This window comes from Pseudonaja textilis, chromosome 1 (genome assembly GCF_049901715.1).
Source record: "Pseudonaja textilis isolate UNSWEBS1 chromosome 1, rPseTex1.2, whole genome shotgun sequence".
Taxonomy (NCBI): Eukaryota; Metazoa; Chordata; class Lepidosauria; order Squamata; family Elapidae; genus Pseudonaja; species Pseudonaja textilis.
The window spans coordinates 61439517-61462691 of NC_141990.1; the positions used below are offsets into that span (position 1 = coordinate 61439517).

Consider the following 23175-nt stretch of genomic DNA (forward strand, 5'->3'; position numbering starts at 1 on the left):
TAGTTCTTGTTCAGATTTATTTCATCATACAAACTGAAATAGGACAGTTCTTTTTATAGTTCATTGAAGCAGCACTTTCACAGATATTAAACAAATCATTTTATATATTTTTCCAAACTGATTAGTATCTGGAAAAATATTGAATTTTACTTTTCAGATATGATTCTCTCTCTGAGCAAGGAAGTATTGTTTTTCTCTAAGCAAGGAAGTATTCAAACATACAATAATTATATCTTCAGTTTGGTCCACTTACATTATAATACACAATGCCATAAAGGAAGACAATCCCTTATAGTGTAGATATAATAAAAAACATTAAGCAGTGTGCTTGTTAAAGGTCACAGCCTCAGAGTGCTTGGTCCATTGCTACAGGTGAAACTCGAAAAATTAGAATATTGTGCAAAAGTTCATTTATTTCAGTAATGCAACTTAAAAGGTGAAACTAATATGAGATAGACTCATTACATGCAAAGCAAGATAGTTCAAGCCGTGATGTGCCATAATTGAGATGATTATGGCTTACAGCTCATGAAAACCCCAAATCCACAATCTCAGAACATTAGAATATTGTGAAAAGGTTCAATATTCTAGGCTCAAAGTGTTCCACTCTAATCAGCTAATTAAGACATAACACCTGCAAAGGGTTCCCGAGCCTTTAAATGGTCTCTCAGTCTGGTTCAGTAGGAAGCACAATCATGGGAAAGACTGCTGACCTGACAGTTGTCCAGAAAGCCATCATTGACACCCTCCATAAGGAGGGAAAGCCTCAAAAGGTACTTTGAAAAGAAGTTGGATGTTCCCAAAGTGCTGTATCAAAGCACATTAATACAAAGTTATGTGGAAGGGAAAAGTGTGGAAGAAAAAGGTGCACAAGCAGCAGGGATGACCTCAGCCTGGAGAGGATTGTCAGGAAATGGCCATTCAAAAGTGTTGGGGACATTAACAAGGAGTGGACTGAGGCTGAAGTCAGTGCATCAAGAGCCACCACACACAGACGGATCCTGGACATGGGCTTCAAATGTCATATTCCTCGTCAAGCTGTTCCTGAACAAACGACAGAAGCATTTTACCTGGGCTAAAGAAAAACAGAACTGATCTGTTGCTCAGTGGTCCAAAGTCCTCTTTTCTGATGAGAGCAACTTTTGCATCTCATTTGGAAACCAAGGACCCAGAGTCTGGAGGAAGAATGGAGAGGAACACACTGCAAGATGCTTGAAGTCCAGTGTGAAGTTTCCACAGTCTATGTTGATTTGGGGAGCCATGTCATCTGCTGGTGTTGGTCCACTGTGCTTTATTATGTCCAGGATCAACGCAGCCATCTACCAGGAGATTTTGGAGCACTTCATGCTTCCTTCCCCAGACGAGCTATATGGGGATGCTGACTTCATTTTCCAGCAGGACTTGGCACCTGCTCACACTGCCAAAAACACCAAAACCTGGTTCAATGACCGTGGGATTACTGTGCTTGATTGGCCAGGACTCGCCTGACCTGAACTCCATAGAGAATCTATGGGGCATTGCCAAGAGAAACATGAGAGACATGAGACCAAACAATGCAGAAGAGCTGAAGGTCGCGATTGAAGCATCCTGGTCTTCCATAACACCTCAGCAATGCCACAGGCTGATAGCTCCCATGCCACGCCGCATTGAGGCAGTAATTGCTGCAAAAGGGGCCCAAACCAAGTACTGAGTACATATGCATGCTTATACTTTACAGAGGTCCGATATTGTTCTATGTACAATCCTTGTTTTATTGATTGCATGTAATATTCTAATTTTCTGAGATTGTGGATTTGGGGTTTTCATGAGCTGTAAGCCATAATCATCTCAATTATTAAAAATCACAGCTTGAACTATCTTGCTTTGCATGTAATGAGTCTATCTCATATATTAGTTTCACCTTTTACGTTGCATTACTGAAATAAATGAATTTTTGCACCATATTCTAATTTTTCAAGTTTCACCTGTATATCTACCCTAGATTTAAACTCTAGTGTGAACGTATTTAAGACTACCTCCAAGAGACCCTTATATCTTTCTGTGCCTCAGAATAACTGGATAAGAAACATATCCATTTTCAGAGTTACAATGTTGTCCCATATATCTTCCTTCATTAGACTTCTTTCAGAAAGAGATTAGATATTGACCTATGCTTGCCCAATATTAATCTGTTTTCATACAATCTGAGCATGTGCAATAGCTAATGGGGAATATTTCTTTTTCACCCATCTCATTACTTCTGACAGTGTTGAACAGGAACTGAACAGGAAATAAAAACCAAACTTTGCAATCTTAAAATGAATTTATAGGAACAATTGAACACAACTTCTAATTCCATAATAAGTAATTTTAAAATGTAAGCTTTACTAATAAAAATCAGAGGCAGGTCAGTATTCCAAAAGCGAATATTGAAATTGAAAACTGGAGATCATTCACATATTCTTAGATAAGCATGTATGTAATTGTAATCACACCTATCACCTAACATACACTCTGAATTGCTGCTTGAGATAGGAATGCACCTATCCGTTGTAGAAAATATCAACTTTAACTATTATTCTTCCAAATGGGAGAGCAACTATGCTGCCCTGAACTACAACCAATCTTTAGACAATTTTCACTATTGAAAAAAGCAGCAATTTATATAACTTTCACCATATTTCTGGAAAAAATACTGGAATACATCAAATTTACATAGGTGCACAAATCCCACTGGAAATTCAGTATTGAGTCAGGTATATACTGGCACAGATATTTTCAAGTATCCTTTTATAATAAAATCTGCAGCACAGAATACAGGTTAATGGGTTGCATAAGGCTTTGATAATGAATCAATTCTCCAGCGGTACTTTCTGTCATCATAGACATGTGTATTTTTTCAGCTCTGTATTGCAGAGTTTAATATTACTTCTGAAAGGAGAAGAACTTTTAAACAGGGGAATTGTTCTTTGCGATGGAACAAACACAAGATTAGCATAGTTAAGACCTTTTCCTTAAAATATTTATCAAGAAAAATAATTAAAGCCTTTGATTATTACTGGAGCTTGGAACCATATATAATCATCCCAAGCAGAGTTTATTTCTTGGCAAGTGGAAAGGGCTGTGCTATTTTCACGACTGCACAATAAGTTAACAGTCAATTTCCTTCCTCGAGTTGGCACTTTGTAGTTTAGTTTAGGTCTGAACCAGTCAATACCACAGTTGCGATGCCCTTGAGCCATAACAATGACATTCATGGTGGGAACAGCCTGAAGCTCACTGAACACATCTGCCATGAAAAGAGAACGGAATAGCTTGCGAACACAGGCTGAGGTTGACAAGCTCTCTTCCATGCCACTCATGGATATATCTTGTAAGTTGATTTCATAAAGCTCTTTGGGGCTGACAGCTGTACCTCCAAGCAAAATAAGAACTCGTGGGATCAGTGTCAAACTGAACATAATTTCCAAGTGCTGGAAAACACCTTCAAGATCATTCAGTACTTGCTGGCACTTTTTGTTGTCCTGATCTTTCAAATACACCTTCCTGACCATGTCTTTTTCCTATGAAATTAGGGGATTTAAGAGATGCATAATTTAGCATAAAAGGAATAAGGAAACACTTTATTTCAAGACAAAGCATTTACATATTATTTAGAACCCCATCCCAGCTTATTATAAGAAATGGCATCTACTGTTATGATAAATGGAAAGATACATGCATATTTATTCAGTTGTCATCCTGCTTCTATTTAACATCAACACAAGACCACTGGCTGAGGTCCTTCAGCTGTACAAGACTGATATCTTCAGTAGGATATTGATACTCAATTATACACCTCAACTCAAACTAGCCAAATGATACTGTCAGGATGCTTCCTTAGGGTCTGAAGGCCAGATGGGAAGAAATAGGTTCAGGCTATTTAGGTTCTGGCAAAACCGAGTTGATTATGGGTTTGGGACATCTCAGAATTGTGAAGTAGCCATCTTTGGCTTTGAATGCAATAGCACTCTGAGCGGATGGTATACAATTTGGGCATTCTCCTAGACTCCTGGGTGTTTCTCAAACACCAGGTAGCTATCATAGCTAGGAAGGCCCTTCTACAGCTCTATCACTTGCAGCAATTGGTTCCCTCCCTAGGTAATAGGGAAAATAGTAGTAGAAAGCCTTCTCGCTACCATTTATGCTTTAACCATCTTCTCACTACCAATTATGCTTTAACCACCTTCTCGCTACCATTCATGCTTTAATCACCTTACATTTGGATTCTCATAATGCACCTACATGGAGCTACCCTTGAAAATCATTCATAAGTTACAAATGATCCAGAATACAGCAGTGTCAGCAATTATTGACATGCCACAGCTTTACTCTACTAAACATCTCTACTAAATATAACATCTGCACTAGCTTCCAGTGGACTTCCAGGACATATTGCAGGCTGATTTTTTTTATAGGAATGGCTTTCTCCAATACAGGTAGTCCTCAATTTACAATAGTTCATTTAATGACTGATCAGCACTGAAAAAAGACACTTATGACCGTTTTTCACATTTACAACTTACAACCATTAGAGCATCCCCATGGTCATGTGATTAAAATTCAGGTGCTTTGGCAGTTGACTCATATTTATGACAGATGCAGTGTCTCTGGGTCATGTGATCACCTTTTTGGGACCATCTGACAAGCAAAGTCAAATAGGGAAACTTTATTTACTTACTTATAAGCACTTAACAGTCGTGCTAACTTAACTACTGCAGAGATGCGCTTAACAACTGTGGCAAGGAAGGTGGTAAAATGAGGCAAAACTCAGGTAACAAACACTTCACTTACAGAAATTTTGGGCTCAGTTGTGGTCATAAGTCAAGGACTACTTGCATTCTCTGTTCATTCCATAAATATTACAATGTGGTTATGCTCCAAGGCCCCCCTCTTAAAAAATAGCATTTACTGGGACGGTGTAAGCAGGTCTTCTCTATTGTAGCACCTATCTCACGGAACACAGCACTCCCTGATATTTTTGCATGGGCTCAGCTTTGAGGGATTTTTGCAAGGCATTAAGCTTTTTCACAACAACAGTCAGTATTGGGTAGATTCTGCATGCCATGTAAACTGAAACATCCCTCTTCTTGCTCTCACATTTTTACAATGCAAAATCTCAACCTTCCTACTACCAGTTTATGCTGGTGTCCGATAATTTTTTTTTCCCCATGAGAGAAAAAGCGGCAGAGAATACAGATAGTCCTCAACTTATGAGCCTAACTGAACCCAGAATTTACCTTGCTGAGAAATGTGTTAAGTGAGTTTTGCCCCATTTTACGACTTTTCTTCTGGCATCTGTTAAGCGAATCACTTCCCCTTCAACTCTTGTTTGTCAGAAGGTCGCAAAAGGAGGATCGCATGAACCTGGGGACACCACAACTATCATAAATGTGAAATCAGCTGTCAAACATCTGAATGTAAATCACGTGACTCTGGGGATGCTGCAACGGTCATACGTGTGAAATATGGTCATAAGTCCCTTTTTTCAGTGCTGTTATAAACTTTGAACGGTCACTAAAGGAACTGTTGTAAGTTGGGGAGTAACACAAACCAACCATTATTAGGTCCCAATGCCGCTTTCCTTCTGGCCTCGAGCAAAAGCCGAGCGAGCAAGGGAGCGAGCAGTGGCCCGTCCTTCCATTTACGCAAAGGGAGCAGCAGCGGCAGCAGCGGCAGCAGCAGCAGCAGCAACCACCGTTTCCGGCCCCGCAGTATCTCACCTGGCTGGCGGCCTTCGGCAGCTGCATCCGGCACAAGCAGGCGAGCTGCTCGTAAGGCAAAGGCAGCTGCTGCCTCTGGTACAGGATGTGCTTTAAAAGCTCGCAGGTGAAACGGAAACATCCCTCGCGGGTGACGGAGCCCGGGAAGACGACAGACAACGGGAAGGCGCCTCCAGAAGCCGGAGCCGCCGGCTGGGTCGTCAGCGCCACAGTCACAGACACGGTGGCGGCTTCGCCGAGCTCTAGGCTTGTCTCGGCGGCCTTCAGCTGGTCCGCTGCAATAAAGAGAGAGGGGAGGAGAAGGAGGAGGAGGTAAACTTAAGTGTGCGGCTGCTCCTCTTGCTTGCCCGAGAACGAAAGGAAAAGGCCCGAGGAGAGGAAAGAAGCCTTGTTCAAGGAGACCTCCCTTCAAGACTCCTCGAAAGGAGAAGAGCGGGGGGGAAACCGCACCCGGGTGGCGCTGCAGCCTCACCTTCTCGTTGCGTTGCTATCGGCGCGGCCATTTTCTGAGCCTTCGCCTTTACTCCGGTTTGAATGGCCGCCTTCACGGAGCATCATGGGAATATCGCCCAGACGTCATTGGAGCGCGGGCCGAGTCTCCCGGCGCCATCTTTGTCTCGGGTAAGTTGAGCGCAGTTTTGCCTTGTGTGACGTTAAAATTCAGGGGTCTCCAATCTTGGCAATTTTAAGACTTTCTGGACTTCAACTCCCAGAATTCCTCAGCCAACTTTGAATGGCTGCCTTCACGGAGCATCATGGGAATATCGTCCATTCTTCATTAGAGCGCAGGCCGAGTCTCCCTGCGCCATCTTTGTTTCGGGTAAGATGAGCGCCGTTGCCTTGTAAGGGCTAGATAAGGGGTCTCCGATCTTGGTAACTTTAAGATTTTGGAGTGCAACTCCCAGAATTCCGGCAATTGAAGTTCACAAGTCTTAAAATTGCCAAAGTTGGAGATCCCTGGGCTAGATTTTTCTGAAATGGTCATGCTGGTCAGTCTCATTCGTCCGCCTTTTCTTGATGTTTGACTTTATGGTATGATTAAAATATAGACGCTACGCGGAGAAGCCAGCACTGGTCTAAGAGCAGCTATTTGCATGATCCTTAGAAGAACTGTCTTGATTGTCCCCGCCCCCAAATAAACTTTTAAACTTTGGCGGTGATTCAAAAGCGGGACTTAGTGGAGGAAACGCGTTTGTCTCTGTTGCTAAGTTTAGATCTTCAAATATCTGCCGAAAGTAAGATGACTCCCCACGTTTCCAGGAAAACACAAAAAGCGAATTTGCCTCCATTGTATGTCCGCACTTAACTTAAATCTCCCCGTTTTAAAAGATACAATGGGATAGTGTTTCCCAAATGAAAGTTAATAATCGTAGATATAAGCAGGATCTCCTGGGTTAACTTTTTAACAGCTACCTGAGACCATTGTGCGTAATAAATATTTTGAGAGGTATGCCGTTATTTATTACTTTAGATATATTTGGACAGGAGAATCTTGGGACATTCTTTGCATCACTTCATTATGATGACAAACTTCCTGAACAAGTTCTGAGAAAAAAGTTGAATTTTATAAAGCATTGTGCATTTTTAAAAGGATGGTGTGATTGCAACTGAAAACCCAGGTAGCAGTTGAACTTGAGTTGCACTGGGTAGTATGAGTAATGCTTTCAGTATTTCTACATCATTTTCATAATACATTAATCATGCAGTGTTTTGTATATAGTCAGTTGAATCTGAGGCAATGTATTTCCTATAAGAGGCAATTCATTCCAACTGATGCAACATGTTGGCAATATCCAACAGCAATCTCATATCGAGGTTGTTACATGAGGCTGTTGACTATATTTGTAAATAAAATAATCCACTAACTGAAGTGGGAGAAGCATCTGTTCTGACCACATGAAACAATAATTCAGCTGCTTTTGTAACTAAACTTAGGCTAAAACATATGTGCTTTTGATTTAAACTGGGGAATTAAATCTGTGAACTTTATGGATATTATTACTGAAATTATATTATTGTACACAAATGTACAAATATGCTGTTGTGCTGTTTATAATGTATTATTGCTAGCTATCAAGGCAATTGAAACATTTATCATACGGCACAGTCACATATTTCAATAAAAAGGAACATAGGGCTAAAATACAAAACAAAGATTATACTATGAAAAATATTCCACTGGAAACTGTATTGGAAAAATTAAGGGTTTTTTTCTTGCTATTTAATTATGTGAAATTACATATTTTTTGAAAGTCACTACTTTTGTGATGGTTGGAGATACATTAATAAGAATCAGTTAAACAAAACGATAGATAAAACTAGTCATTTGAAATATGTGATAAGTGACCCTAACATATATAGTTGATGTAAGTTGTGAATTTAAAGGTGAATATATTTATGCCTGAAATTTAAAATGTAATATTTTCTTCTATCTTTCTCATGAAAATTAGTATTTTTAAAAAATTGAATTCAGGATTAGAATTCAGATGCAGGAAACAAATCTTGCATTTTTAGCATACAACATAAAACATGGTGTTTGATTTAAATTGTGGCCTAATTCTGTATGGAAAATGGCTTTATTATAATAAATCGCACATTTCTTAGGATTCCAAAGTTGAATGATATCTTAGGAGCTTGCTCCTGCTGTAAAGCATACAACAGTAAAAGCTGAAGCAGACGTAAATATTTTATTGGGATGTTTTTATTCGAGACGCTACAAAAACCCTAAAATTAATTTCATCGTCCCCGAGATTGCTTGCGTTCTGTTCAGAGAACTGAAATAATTGGAAGCAAAACAAAAATCGGAGGCCTAGTGGCACGGAAGCTTATGCCTTTTAATGCAATTTGCAATGCTACCAGGCTCCCCCGTTGGTTGACTAGCACAAACTAACTCGGCTCTCGTTGGGCAAAATGACCAGAGAAGGCTCTGGCATCAGTCCCATTCGCCTCCGCATTTGTCCGAAAAGCGCTGCCTTCCACGGGAAAGAGGACGCTGGAAGTTGTAGTCCAATTGTGTTGCCGCTGGGGCCCTGTTTCCCGTGGTACCCTGCGCTTCTTTCTGACGCCAAGCGCCAGAGTGGAGGGTAGCCGTCAAAAACCCAGTCCCGGGCTGAGAAGCAGCCGCAGCCGCGGAGGTCCTGCCGGCTGGCCCCAGGATGGACTCGCGGGTGTCCGAGCTGTTTGGGGGTTGCTGCCGGCCCGTGGGGGGCGGCAACGGGGGTGCCCTACGAGGCCGCGGTGGCGGCGGCGGAGGCAGCGGCGGTTCTTCCAAGGGGAGGAAAAAGAACGGGAGATACCGAGGTGGCAAGGCCAACAACCCGCCCTACCTTCCTCCGGAGGTGAGCGAGAGAGCCTGCTGAGCCCGAGGTTGGGTCGGCGGGAGCTTTTTCGAGCACGAAGCGGAGGGCGCCCGTCTTCCAAGGTTCTGCCTGGGACGAAGATGCTGATAGTTGGAAGTCAATGGGAGTGGAGCTGCCAGCGTTGAAGGGGATTTGCTGGCAAAATAAAGAGCTGCTTCGACGCCTCTCAAGAGGGCAACCTCTTGTGGGGGTGTAAAAAGTGCTGTTGCGGTTAACGCACCGCCGAGTTTCGTTTTTGGTCTTTTCACCCCCCCACCCCCCCTCTTCGCTTCCATTCGGGGGTCCTTTGACTGATGTGGCTTAGAACTCTTCCCTCTGACAGCTCCGCCGCCGGCCTCGCTCTAGTCTAGTAGATGTCGCAGGCACTTGGAGCTTGGCTTCGCTTTGAGGGAGAGTATTAAGTTTTGGGACCAGGGAAAGCAAAAGTGACTTCAGTTTTTGTTTCCTTCTTTCTCCTTTTGCTGGTGCTGTTTCACTAAAATTGCATTTAAATTACATTGGTGCTTTTTTCTGGATATGTAGCCAGCCAATCAAATTTGGAAAGAAGCTTCAAAATCGAGGTTCTAAAATAATTTTCAGTTGAGATTACTGGCATATATATATTTGTAAATCTTTGGCTCTGAACAGTGAGCTCTTTTCTAGATAATGGGAGTAGCAAAGATTAGTTCCTTATCCTACATTTCTAGCCCATCCTCAAAACCAGCCTTCTGTTAATGGTAAAGGCAGGTGTAGCTCATACCAAACATGGTTCAATAGACTGATTCACTAGAAAACAATGCATAGACACCTCTATACATCTACAGATTATAATAAATTATAGTAATCAATATGGAGAAGATTTTATGAATTTATATAAGATTTGGGCATATGTGGATATGAATGTCTAGAAAAGTTATAAGTTGTATGTTTCCCTGCAATCTAAGATTGTATGATATACAGGGAAATTTAAGATCTCAGAATATGTTTCTGAGTGAGATAAAAAGTGCTGGTATTATTTCTTTCATTGAGATAATTTGAAATTATTTACCTATGGTTTTCCTTGATGCATTTGGTGGCATATTGGGGCTATCAAATCGAACAGATGACCTTTCCCAGGTTTTAAAGATCTTTAAACCCACATACTTTGAACAGGGTCTTAAATGAGGATGCTTTTAATTTTTAAATTTAAGTAGCCTTTTTAAAAATACTTTACCACAAAAATTGGGCTTGCTTTGATCATATAAAAAGTCAAATTAGCATTTGGTGGCATATTGGGGCTATCAAATCGAACAGATGACCTTTCCCAGGTTTTAAAGATCTTTAAACCCACATACTTTGAACAGGGTCTTAAATGAGGATGCTTTTAATTTTTAAATTTAAGTAGCCTTTTTAAAAATACTTTACCACAAAAATTGGGCTTGCTTTGATCATATAAAAAGTCAAATTAGCAAACTAGGCATTAGTATATGAAAGTAGAAAATGGAATTTAATGAAAGGCTGAAAAAAGTTCATATAATCACAAATCCAACATAATCCCAGGCCTATGCTGCTAAACCTGCTTTTTGTTATTTATATACTGTGGATGTGGATGTGCAGTATGATTTTTTTATGGCCAGCGATTATGCCAGCATTATACTTTCTATGTGATCTAAGACATGAAAATAACTATTTTTATTCAAATTTTTGCTTCATATTTTACAACACTGAGTTCTTCCAAGTACCAAGATAAGAATTATTCTTTATACTGTCCCTGAATTTTCAGTGTTACAGCACTATTTTTTTGTCCTCAGTTAACAGCATGAAATATTGCTGGGCATGTCCAAACCTGTTTCTCCTTCCTCACTTCCGCAGCAACCCAGTGGATAATTAGTGTTCCTTCAACACTGCTAATTTGTATTGTAGGCATAATTTCTTAACTTTCATGAATTTGGATGTGTGTGTTTATATACATTGCAGAATAATGCTCTATTAATAAACCTGTGTTGTGTAAATAAATTATTTAGTCTAATCTCCAAAGTTGGGGTGTCTAATTGCAGGATATTCTTTGCTAAGTATTTCCCGTCACCAGCCCTTTTACACCATAGTTAGGCTTTGAGCTTGAAAATAGTACACTACATGGAAAGAATTTTAGATATAGGAAGGAAAGTTTGCTAAAGAAAGAATGATGTTGGATTTAAAATGGTTAATTGTTTTAGGAAGCAATTAAACTTGAGTAGATACATTTTATGTTATTGTTAATCTGATTTATAATGCTTCCCTTTGAATTCCTAGGTATTAAAAGCCCCCTCTCCTAATTCAAGACCAGCAGGATATGAAGCAAAGTCACATACCTGTTTTTAGAGAAAGATTATGGATTTTCTTACTATACGTTTTATGAGTAATTTAAGTGTTCACTATTACAACCAGAGAGAAATATTTTATGCAAAAATATTGGCATAACTTGTTAAGATTAGAAGAACTATTGTTCCTTAGATCTGCCATGACATAGTTCACACTGACTATTTTTCGCTTAACATTATGCTTAGGTCATGAGGAACATTAGTTATTTGCTAGAGTTGTTTGACAATGTATAGCAGAACACCTTTGGGATGGAAGCCAAATAAAGTATGTTAATGCAAAAATCTGATTAGTGATGAACAAAGTGTAGAATTGTTCATCTCTCGTCAGTTCTCCAATTTTCCTGTTTATGATAGTCTTCAGTTATATTTAATAACACATCAATTACCAATCGAGACACAAACAAATTAGTTTTATTTTTAGTTGCCCATCTGAAATGCATGAATTCTGGGCAGTTACAACAAATAAAAGCAATACAAAAAGGAAAATACATTAAAACATATAAAAATCATAAAACAATATAAAAAACCCAATAACAATTTACAGACAAGATATAAAAACCAATATTCAACAAAACCAATGTACAAGCTGTACTTCATGTCAATTACGGTATTTAGTAATAGCACTTAGACTTATATACCGCTTTACAGTGTTTTACAGCCCTCTGAGCGATTTACAGAGTCAGCCTATTGCCCCCAACAATCTGGATCCTCATTTTACTCACCTCGGAAGGATGGAAGGCTGAGTCAACCTTGAGCCTGATGAGGTTCAATTTGCCAAATTGCAGACAGCCGGCTACCAGCAGTCAGCAGAAGTAGCCTGCAGTACTGCATTCTAACCACTGCACCACTGTGGCTTTCCTTTATTTCTAAAGAAAATGTCTAGTGAATGATACAAGAACAGGAAACCAAAAGGTATTTGAAAGAGATTCATGAAAATAGAGTGAGAGTCAAGAGTCTATTTAAAACTTGTCTGTCATTTATGAGATGATTTCTGAAGCTTTCTGCATGATTTGACTTATTACAGTTGGTAGAAACATTTTATTAAAAACCTTATTGAATTCTTGTGGCATTTACATTAGTGCATAAATTGCTTTAGATGCATGTAAAAAAATGGTACTTTGAACAAAATGAATGATACATAATTTTCCTGCCTGGGAATGGCTATGGGAATTATATTGAGAAATATCAAATAATGGTTTTTGGTCATGTAGGATTTAATCTGTTTTGGAAAAAGTATTTTCTAATAAAGAATGTAACAATATGTGATACTACAGCAGAGAGTTTGTGAGGTCTTTGAACAATATGTTATATTGGTCATATAGTAATGAATTCATTAGTAAACCAAACATAATAAGTATAAAATATGAATATCTTCTAAGTTTTTCTTATATTTTTCTTTTCTTTCTTAGTTTGTATTTTGTATTTGTTTTAAGGTTAAATATTGTCTTGTTAATTATGTTTGAACTGAATAAATAAATTCAATGCAACCTCATCATTTGTATAAAGATGAAAGAACCATGGTGTTAAGTGACTTGATTTAACTGCTATAATTTAAACTAGTCTGTCATTGCTCTCTGGCAACTATATTTAGTTGTCAAAAGAGATGGCAGGTTTTATATATGAAATGTTGAACACCACATTATCCATTAATATCAGATCTCTTCTTCTTGTATATAGGCAGAAGATGGGAACATAGAATACAAGGTGAGTCTCTCATAAAGCCATTTAAGAGTTCAAAGCTAAATGATTCTGTAAGTTCCATGTCTAGGAAGAGAGAAATAAATAACAAACAAATAAAAATGATTTTTGCCAAAACATTATTTATAGATGTGTTGGCTATTTCATACTTGAATACTGAACCTGGGTATTATTAAATTTATACAAAAAAATGTTATTCAATTATTTTAGAGTGCCTTTGAAAAATTGTTAGTCTTGTTGGCTTAACAAATGTTAAAGTATTATGCAGAAAATGCTGAAAAAAATATTCAGCCCCATCAGACCTCTTTAGATGCTGATTATAATTACTTCTTTCTTTGGACAGCTGAAGTTAGTTAATCCATCTCAGTACCGCTTTGAACACCTAGTAACACAAATGAAGTGGCGACTACAAGAAGGCCGTGGTGAGGCTGTGTACCAGATTGGTGTAGAGGACAACGGGCTGCTTGTTGGACTGTCTGAAGAAGAAATGCACGCCTCTCTTAAAACGCTACGGCGGATGGCCGAGAAGTATGTGCACCTGTCCTGCTTCTTGGCCAGAGTTAGCCAATGGTGTGCTCTGTTATTTTGCTGTCTTAGGTAGACTTAATATTGGAAATTCAGCTAAAAGCCAACAGAGGAGATGGTTTCAGTAAGATATTTTTCTCAGAGTACCACCACATGGGTACAGTACCTACTAACTGTTTCAATTGTAAAAAGTTTGGGTGTGGCTATGCATATTTTATTATGTGCCATTACACTCAACTGGGATTGGGCAACCTTTTGATGGGCAAAGGCCATGTGTCATATTTGGGAGGAGGGGGACTGTAAATGGATGGGGTCACTAAATATATAGGTTGGGCAGAGTTTGGCAGGAAGGTTTGGAAATTTTTGACAAAGATTGTCTAATGTAGGCAATTTTCTCTAGTTTTCATGAGATTCTCCTATCAAGATGACAGGAAGTTATCAACAATCATGACCATGTGTGTTCTGAGTAGGGCGAGGGTTAGGGCTGATGTGTCCCCATTCATTCATTTGGGGAGGGGATGCTTGCTCATGTTGGAAAGAGGTCCATTCCTGACATGTTTCAGAAATACAATTAGCATTTACCTTAATTAGATTTAGTACAAATGACAGTTATGTAGCCTTACCATAGCTGTCATTCTCTCCCCCCCCCCCCCCCCCCAGCTTCAGCCTCATTTAGGTAAAGTTTTATCTCTACATGTCCTGCTGTGGGCAACATGTAATTAGTGGAACAGTTGTCATATCTGGTGATCTAGATAAAGCCAAATTGTTACAGATCTTATAATGAGTGAACTCTTTTGACATCTGCGCAAAAATGTTTAAGGGCAATGGTGCCTCCCAAAAATTGGCAAAGATGCACATTCATGTGGATAAATATCAGATCATTTTGAAAATACAAACATTTTCCTCAGTATTGTTTAATTGTGAGAGGCTTTTCTGAGCAGCATCATTAGATAACCAGATATTTGTCCTGCTGGGGATTGCAGATGATTCACTAACCCCCAACAGTGTTCTGTTTTGCCCTTTGCAGAGTGGGAGCTGACATCACTGTGCTTCGAGAAAGAGAAGTGGATTATGATAGTGACATTCCCAGGAAGATAACCGAGGTTCTTGTCCGAAAGGTCCCAGATAACCAACAGGTAAAAATCAACCTGATTTAAACACTGTGAGAGAAAAACTGAAAATATTTCATTCTAGATTGCTATATTTGTCTCGATTTTGAAGAGCTATAATTGATAGGAATGTCTTGATAGAAAGTGTGAAACTCAGTTTCTTATCTTGTGCATATTTTATAATGCAAAGTAGTAAATTCCAAATGCTTGGGAATTCTTTATTGTAAATACCTCAGAATTATACAAACTTTGTGAAATTTGGTATCCTTAATGCATTGATTTGCAAAGTAGTCAAGCCTAACTTGCACTTATCAGTTCATCTTTTGAACAAGATGAACAATTTAAAATAACTCCTCAATTTTCTTTTTAGTTTTTAGATCTGCGGGTGGCTGTGCTTGGAAATGTGGATTCAGGCAAATCAACCTTATTAGGCGTCTTGACACAAGGAGAACTGGATAATGGGCGAGGCCGGGCGCGACTCAACCTCTTCCGGCACTTGCATGAGATCCAGTCAGGAAGAACATCTAGCATTAGCTTCGAAATTCTTGGTTTCAACAGTAAGGGAGAGGTATGCGTATTTGTAGACCGAGTTTATCACTTGATACCTCTGGATATCATTTTTACTTGGGCTTTTATAAGAGTTCCGTTACCTGCATTTTCTGCCTTTTAGGTGGTGAACTATAGTGATTCACGGACAGCTGAAGAAATCTGTGAAAGCTCTTCCAAAATGATTACCTTCATTGATTTAGCTGGTCATCACAAATATTTAAAAACCACCATTTTTGGGCTTACAAGCTATTGTCCAGATTTTGCAATGCTGGTGGTGAGTGCCAATACCGGAATTGGTAAGTGGATGGTCAGAGTTCTTCTTGGGGTTCCAGAAGGGTGACATAATGCCTATAGTTAGCCAGTGGGCACCAGTAGTTTAAATTAAGATTCATCCACAGTAACATAGAAATGCTTCCATTGGTTTCAAACAAAGGGCATTGAGTAATGTGTTTCAGCTGCCCTGAAGTCCTACCTTTTAAATTTGATTTTGATTTTCTCTTATCCTCTATGTCTTACAGCTGGTACGACACGAGAGCATCTCGGCTTGGCGATGGCCCTTAAGGTGCCTTTCTTCATCGTCATTAGCAAAGTGGACTTGTGCTCAAAGGCCACTGTGGAGCGAACAGTGAAACAGCTGGAGCGAATTCTGAAGCAGCCCGGCTGCAACAAACTTCCCTTGCTAGTAACATCTGATGATGATGCAGTTACAGCAGCGCAACAGTTTGCACAATCCCCCAAGTACGAATCACGGTTTTGTTTGAATGGGAGGGAAGACAATTAGCGAGGATGGGTGCAGTTTAAAACTAACACACCTTCAAAATGATGCATGGCACTGATTGATATCAAAGAACAATAAGCAAAGTTCAAGTGAGTCTTTGCTTTTGTGTCTTCACTCTCTGCTTTGAATGGGCTGTTTTGATTTTATAGTATTTACTCTTAGGGATGATTTTTATATTGCGGGATAGCTTACATATAATAACTGGATAGTCTGCAGAAGTGACTTATAGAACTGGAGGAGAACAGGTGATGAAACGAGTGTTCCGCCATTGTGATGCAAGCCCCACCCCTTTTATATTGTGATATTGCATTCAAGTATGAAAGAAAAGGAGCTTCTGTCACACTGCCTCAAGATTTGCTTCACTGTTTTGAGAAAACATTGGACGCTTCAGATGCCTTTGATCATCTGCAGCTATGCTGCATACTTAGGATTGGAACAGTTATGGGCATACAGGTAGTCCTTGACTTGATCACAACTGCGCCTGGAATTTTAAGTCATTGCGGTCATAAGTTGAATCGCCACCTGACTGGATTCAATTTTATAACCAGTTTTATGATGGTTGTTGCATGAGTTACATGGTCATAAGTCTGAATCCAGCTTATCCAATGGGTAGGTTTGCTGAAAAATGGTGAAAAGATTGTAAAAGGCAGGATCCTGCAGACAGTCAAAAATGCAGGCCAGTTGCCAAACACCTGAAATGCGAACATGGGTGGTGCAGCTGTTGTAACTTTGAGGACAGATAGCAATCAACCTTTTGGAAGTCCATCTTAATTCACCAATAAGTGACCAGTTGTAAGTCAAAGCCTGTACAAGTTTTTATTCTGTAAAAATTATAGGATACAGAAATTGTTGTACCCTAATTATTTACACATTATTCCACTTAACACACGTGGAATCCAATCTCATTCATATTGTATTCAGTACTAATAGGGATGCACAATGTCATGGATCACCAGCTTCTTTCACTCGTTTGTTTGCAGTATCACTCCCATCTTCACCTTGTCCAGTGTTTCTGGAGAGAACCTGGATCTCCTGAGAGTATTTCTCAATATCCTTCCTCCTCTGACAAACAGCAAAGAACAGGAAGAGCTGATGCAACAGCTCACTGAATTCCAGGTACACAATAGTCTCTTCTCAGTTGAGAGTCTCCAGCTGTAGTATGCGAAGGCAGGGTATTCTCTGATTCATGGATTTATAGTTTGGGGGATGTTAAAACCAAGCAATTGTAATTACTTTCTGATTCAAAGACAAATTAATGTGATTCATTATTTAGCAGTAGTGCGTAGGCTTAAATACTGCTTCATAGGGCTTTGCAGCAATGGTCGCCAACCAGTGGGCCAGGGACCACTGGTGGTCCGTGAGAAAATTTTGGTGGTCTGCAGAGAAATGTCCCCCCCAAGGCAATTAATCCAGGCTGCGTGGGAACACAAGGCTGTGCCACCCACATGGCCCGTGGGAACACAAGGCTCGAGTCGCTTGCATTGCGAACAACATGAGGTAGTGAGGGGAGGGGGAAAAGGACAGAGGAGGGGAACTTGCCCCATTCACTCCACGTGCCTGGCCTGGCCACTGGGCTGCTTCTTTCCACTTCTTTCTTCTGCTTTTGGCTGCATGCAAGGAAAGCAGCAAAAGTCTTTCTTTCTCTCCCCCCAACTCAGCCAGAAATGAGCTTTTGGGACCCTGCAAGGCCTCTTGCTCCAAGAGGTTGTGCCGGCACGACAAGTCTCACAAAGACTCATTTCTGGCGGAGTTTGTGGGAGAGAAAGCCATTTTGCTGCTTCTGCTGCTTTCTTTACATGAAGCCAAAAGTCAGTCAGTCAGTTTCTCTCTCTCTCTCCTCTCCTCTCTCTCCCTCTCTCTCTCTCTCTCCCCCCTACCCCAAGAACGGAACTGGATATGTATCCTGCAATCCCAAATAAAGAATGGTTGATCAGTTGGAAAATGGAGTGGGAAATTTTTCTGCAGACATTTTGGGGGGATTTTCCCAGGGTCTCTGGTCTGCGAGATTTAAAATTATGAGTTTGGTGGTCCCTAAGGTCCAAAAGGTTGGCGACCCCTGCTTTACAGCACCCTCTTAAGTGGTTTACAATGTCAGCATATTGCCCCCAAGAATCCCCATTTTACCGACGTCAGAAGGATGGAAGGCTGAGTCAACCTTGAGCTGGTAAGGGTCAAACTCCTGGCAGTTAGCAGGGTCAGCCTGCAGTTCTGCGTTCTGTTCCACCGTAGCTCTTCCTCCTCCTTTATTTGTCTTTACCATTCTTCATTTAATCTCATTGTTAACGTCCTACCAATCATTGAATTGACTCCCAGGTTATTTCTTGTATGAGTTGAACCTAGGAAATGTTTGCACAATGTAATTGGTTTACTGAGAACTGGGATGCTTGAGGCTTGTAACTGGTGTAAGGAAGACAATGTTAAAGGGTAGGCTTAGAATTCCTATACAAGAACTTGTACTGTTATGTCTGAGAATAAAAGTTAATTGTTAACTTTTGTCAAATTGTTAACTCGGGCTTTGAAATATCACAGTTCAGCACAACATATTTGAAACCTCCATTCTTTTTCTGCTACAGGTGGATGAAATTTACACTGTGCCAGATGTAGGCACAGTTGTTGGAGGAACACTATCAAGGTTGGTACATATGAATTTTGTAAGAAAAAAACAGGATGGGTAGGGAGTAGTGTCAAAGACTTCTTCTATCCAGAAGAAGGACCAGGAAGTAGCATTTATTCTCCTTTTGAGTTATAGGTAAATGTAGGTAAAAGTTTATATCTTACTGAATGAGTCAAGGAAGGCAAGACTGCACTCCAGTAAAAAGTAAAAGTATTCCCTAAACAAGTCCTATGTTCTTTGAACATATAGCATAAATACTTATTCTCTGGAATATCAGATCCAAATTTTCTCTTGGGTATTTTTCATATTTCAAGAGTAGAGAACCTGCATCAAGTTCATTATCTCAATTAGACACATGAAGGCTTTTCTCCCCTCCTGACAGCTAAATACGGTCTTCTTCAATTTATGCCCTTGCTAGTGGGATATGCAAAGAGGGAGAGAATTTGGTTGTTGGTCCAACAGATGATGGCAAGTTCCTTCAACTGAAAGTATGCAGCATCCAACGAAATCGCTCAGCGTGTCGTGTCCTTCGAGCTGGGCAGGCTGCCACCCTAGCTCTTGGCCTCTTTGATCGCTCACTGCTGCGCAAAGTAAGCTCCTCCTTAATCCCTCTCTGTCTTTGGTTGTAAAAACCTTCTCCTCCGTCCCTTTTCTGAAAACAAAACATCCTGCTTTATGGTTATTGGGAAATAGAGGTCCCTATGAGAACGCTGCCATTCTGGAGAGGAGGCAAAGCACCCTGGGTGGAATGGTTCGCATGCTTTTGCTTTGCTTGGGAATTGAGGTGGGGAGAATTGGCCATCCCCACTGACTGCCTCTGCCAGTTCCAGCCGCAGTGCCCCGAGGACAACCTCTTCTCACCATCCAGCCCTGGAGATTCTCACAACACTTTTGCAGCAGGTTATTGGTTAGAGATGGATACAGGGCATTGAGGGTGGGGGTTGAGGGGGAAATTGAGCCTAACACTTAATTCTTGAATTCAGATTCTGCCTGACTTCTCTGCAACCATTTTGTCTCCGTAAAAGTTCTTTTTGAAATATGAACTCTTTCAAGAGTTTTCCTTTCTTGGGAATGTAGCTGAGTCAGGTCCTTACAATAGCGAGCTGGATTCCTCTGGACTGTCTGCTTTTGAGGACAGTCCAAAATGCTGTAGGTAATAAACTCTTCCCAGTTTATGCCATAAAATTTAAGTTCAAGGGATGGGAAAACTGGGAACTGTAGCATTAAGGTGATTGTCTTGAGTTTCAAAAGAACAAGAAATAATTAGATTGAATTCTAAGCAGGATTAGTCAGCTGTTAGATCTTTCCCACTCATTCCTGCCTACCATCTTGTATCCACATTCTTATCTCTCCTCCTTTCCTTGGCTTTCGGAGCAATAAATAAGGATTTCTTTCTGGAAAGATTGTAATCTGTAGTGCTTTAGTTTTGGAAGAGTTGAGCACCATTGTCAAGAAAATTCAGTTACCCAATCTTGCTGTCATTTAGGGCATGGTGATGGTCAGCCCAGAGATGAATCCAACTATTTGTTCAGTATTTGAAGCTGAAATTGTTCTACTGTTCCATGCCACAACTTTCCGGAAAGGATTCCAAGTAACAGCACATGTTGGAAATGTACGGCAAACAGCAGTTGTGGAAAAGATCCATGGGAAGGTAAATTTCCCTTTTCTTGCTAAATAGAAATTTGCTTGATTGTCTTCTCACTTGTGTCACAGTCACTCTAAGGCCTACCCTTGAGGGTAAGCCCCTTGCTGAACTAGAAACCAGGAAATCCTCAGTTCTAAACTTTCGTTAGGTATGGAAACTGATTTGGCTCTCTCAATCCAACATTGGAGTGGTGTTTTGTGGAAAATATAAGTTGGGAGCACCACATGTGCAACCCTTGAGTATTACAAAATAAAGGGGGATTCTTCTTGTTGTTATTATCCAAAGGGATGCTTTCACAGATAAACCCACCGCAAAAACTCGAGGGTATGCTAAGTTGCTTTCCATGGTTTTCTGGAATCCCTAAAAGTAATTCAACTTTTAAAATTCTAACATACTTTTCCTTTTGTTCAGGACAAATTGCGAACAGGAGAAAAGGCAGTGGTTCGTTTCAGATTCATTAAACATCCTGAATATTTGAAGATAGGAGCCAAACTATTGTTTCGTGAAGGAGTTACCAAAGGTATTGGACATGTCACATCCATCCAGGCTATCACCACTGGAGAAAGTGGCCTGGAACACAATCTGTGTCCTGATCTGGTCAGCTTCTGACTCACACCAGCATTTCTCAGTGCTCCAAATAAGGGAAAGATCTCGTGCCATTGTGCAGAGCCGTTGTTGGCCAATCAGTTTACCTAGGCACATCTTGTCTGCACTGCAGAAGCCAGAGTTACCTGTTGGACTGAGTGCCCTTCCTGGAGCAAGTTAAGCTTGTTGTTTGTGCATCACCTGCTACTTCCATATTCCTGCTTTTCCTGGAATAGACAAGCAAACAGCTGCATCTTTGACTAGGTTCGAACTCCCGCTTTTGTTGACCATTATGGGGAAGTTATTTCCAGAGAGGGGCATATCCATAGTGAGTTGGACTGTAATTTGGGGGTGCTGCCTGGGAGACAACAATGGTGGACTCGTTTGTGTTCAGAAGGGTATTAGTGTTGTCCTCGTGCCTGGTTTTGCAGGCTTTCTATGGCAGATGAATTATTATTATTAGGAACTAGAGCTTAACGTTCTGTACTGCCTACAGTACAGCTCAGGATGTTTCTAATCATTTTAAATTATTGTTGGTTTCACATTAAGCCAGTAATGAAGAGTCTCTCTTCTCCCCTTCACCTTTGTGTGCAAATCCTTATCAGCTTAAAAAAGGGAGGGGGGAATACGGGAGGAAGTAATCCCTCTAATGCAGGGGTAGGTAACAATTTCATGACGGGGCCATGAAGTCTTGTGTTTTGTTTTAAATGGCACTCCAACAGCTGCAGAATCCATAGCTGGTAATGCAGTGACATTGCCAGAATAGATGGGTCGAAATGTTCTGCCTAAACTGGAGAAGAGGATGGAGGCCTTTATGTAAATGGATACATATAATTTTCTCTGAGGCCTTATGCAGCTATACTTATCATTATTATTTTTTTAAAAAGCCCTGCCACTGAAAACCGGTGGTTCCGCTACCTAATTTCACCAGCATGAGCAATGGAAAGCTATGTGTAGGACACAGGCTGTCCATCCTTTGCTCTAAAATAGCCCTGATCTAATGGCAACTACAGTTCTCCAGCTCAGTTCTTGATACTGTCAGTTTTCCCTGCCACTTTATTAGCCGTTTGTTCCTCAGCAGGTGCCCTACCTAAACAACTTCTTAGAGCAGAGTACCCCAATATACCACCAGACCCTATGTTGCTTGTTCCTTGAAGTGAGTGGTGGCTGGCAATTTTGATTTCTAGATCTTTCGATATTCTTAACTTTTCTGAGATATGGATATCCAGGTCCAACCTATTTCTTGGGGCAAGAATCTTTATTTCCAATGGCCATACCAGTTAAGGCTGTTCTAGCTGTCGCAATATTGGGAACACTCCCGCAATTCTAATTCTCTTATTCAGCTTTGCCATCTGCTATCATTTGTATTACTCTAGTATCTTTTGCAGAAAATCGCCTTTATACCTAAAGATTAAATCTGCAACTTATTGAAAGTATAGCTGAATTTCTGAAATGGTCATCAGATAGAATGGTATCAGACAGTGACAGATACCTTCGTTTTTTTATTAAGATTTTTAAAGTTTGCGATGTTATTTTTATTGTATGTTTTGACCACTATTGCATCAAGGGCTCGAATAAATGAGCTAACATGGCCAGTAAAACATGACTTTTTATCCTTCCACTCGATTCCCCATTCTGCTGTTTCATCTCTGTTGTACAGAGATTAGATTATTCAGAGCAACTGTTCCCAGAATATAACATGTTACTATTAAGTCTTTGTATATAGAAAGATTTTTATTTAATATAGCCTTTTAAGAAAAGCCTTTACTCACCTCCCTGGAGAAAAGAAAATCCTTCCAATAGTCCAATAAATAGTTGCTAAGTATCATGGCTATTTGTTGACAAGCAGTTTTTCTTTTGAAGTTCCTCTTAATTACACACAAGCATTTTGAAAAGCTGGCTTTCTACCTTCGGATTTTGTCCTGTAGTAGGAATATATGCTTTCTCTGCAGTTTACAGTGATGGTTAAGTTGACCCATTGCAAATGTAAACATTCAAGGTGCTTTTTCTACCCTCAAGTCCAGGCATTTCCTGGTCTCCGCCTTCCCTTGCCTTTTATTGTGTGTATGTGTTCTCAGTGCCAAGCCTTTCATATTCACTGTTTGTGATTTCTTAAAAGGAGAGGGATGTTTTCATCTCTCTGTATGCACAAATTAAAGATGCTTTATTGAAAAAACAAAGCTGTGGTTTGCTCTAAATGTACTGCGTAATTTACTCTGTACCTTTAATAGTTTTTAGCTCTGTAAAAAAATGT

General features: G+C 40.1%; 2 protein-coding genes across 8 annotated transcripts in view; one reads left to right on the forward strand and one right to left on the reverse strand.

The window, feature by feature from the left end:
* Nucleotides 1–6354, reverse strand: MAD2L1BP (MAD2L1 binding protein). Of its 2 annotated transcripts, XR_015744018.1 has the most exons (4): nt 6214–6354; nt 5742–6016; nt 2002–3542; nt 1–378 (listed from the first exon to the last, which is right to left on the reverse strand). XR_015744018.1 is itself a non-coding variant. In XM_026695556.2 (3 exons), the coding sequence occupies exons 1-3, from the start codon at nt 6242–6244 to the stop codon at nt 3006–3008; spliced, it is 843 nt and encodes a 280-aa protein (XP_026551341.1). In that variant the 5' UTR covers nt 6245–6354; the 3' UTR covers nt 1–3005. The 2 variants fall into 2 exon arrangements, 1 of the variants encoding a protein (XP_026551341.1); XM_026695556.2 differs by having other exon boundaries at nt 1–3542.
* GTPBP2 (GTP binding protein 2) overlaps nt 6224–23175 on the forward strand; it is a 23339-nt gene continuing 6387 nt past the window's right edge. The window contains exons 1-12 of one of the 6 annotated variants that reach the window (XM_026695554.2): nt 6224–6362; nt 13096–13122; nt 13460–13644; nt 14669–14777; nt 15121–15318; nt 15421–15595; nt 15818–16037; nt 17058–17193; nt 18651–18709; nt 19110–19281; nt 20178–20342; nt 20748–23101. In XM_026695554.2, coding sequence (XP_026551339.1) covers nt 6276–6362; nt 13096–13122; nt 13460–13644; nt 14669–14777; nt 15121–15318; nt 15421–15595; nt 15818–16037; nt 17058–17193; nt 18651–18709; nt 19110–19281; nt 20178–20342; nt 20748–20945 — 1731 coding nt within the window. In that variant the 5' untranslated portion in view covers nt 6224–6275 and the 3' untranslated portion in view covers nt 20946–23101. Of the gene's footprint in view, nt 6363–6438; nt 6562–8784; nt 9080–13095; nt 13123–13459; nt 13645–14668; nt 14778–15120; nt 15319–15420; nt 15596–15817; nt 16038–17057; nt 17194–18650; nt 18710–19109; nt 19282–20177; nt 20343–20747; nt 23102–23175 lie in introns of those variants that run through there. The other 5 variants (XM_087935658.1, XM_087935659.1, XM_087935657.1 and 2 more) reach the window with 5 other exon arrangements.

Bases quoted from the DNA above. Each gene is read 5' to 3' on its own strand.
- MAD2L1BP (XM_026695556.2), bottom strand. From the start codon at position 6,244: ATGGCCGCGCCGATAGCAACGCAACGAGAAG. The intron at 6,017-6,213 runs GTGAGGCTGCAG...TCTTTATTGCAG, and splicing joins GATAGCAACGCAACGAGAAG to CGGACCAGCTGAAGGCCGCC. The intron at 3,543-5,741 runs GTGAGATACTGC...CTAATTTCATAG, and splicing joins TGCCGAAGGCCGCCAGCCAG to GAAAAAGACATGGTCAGGAA.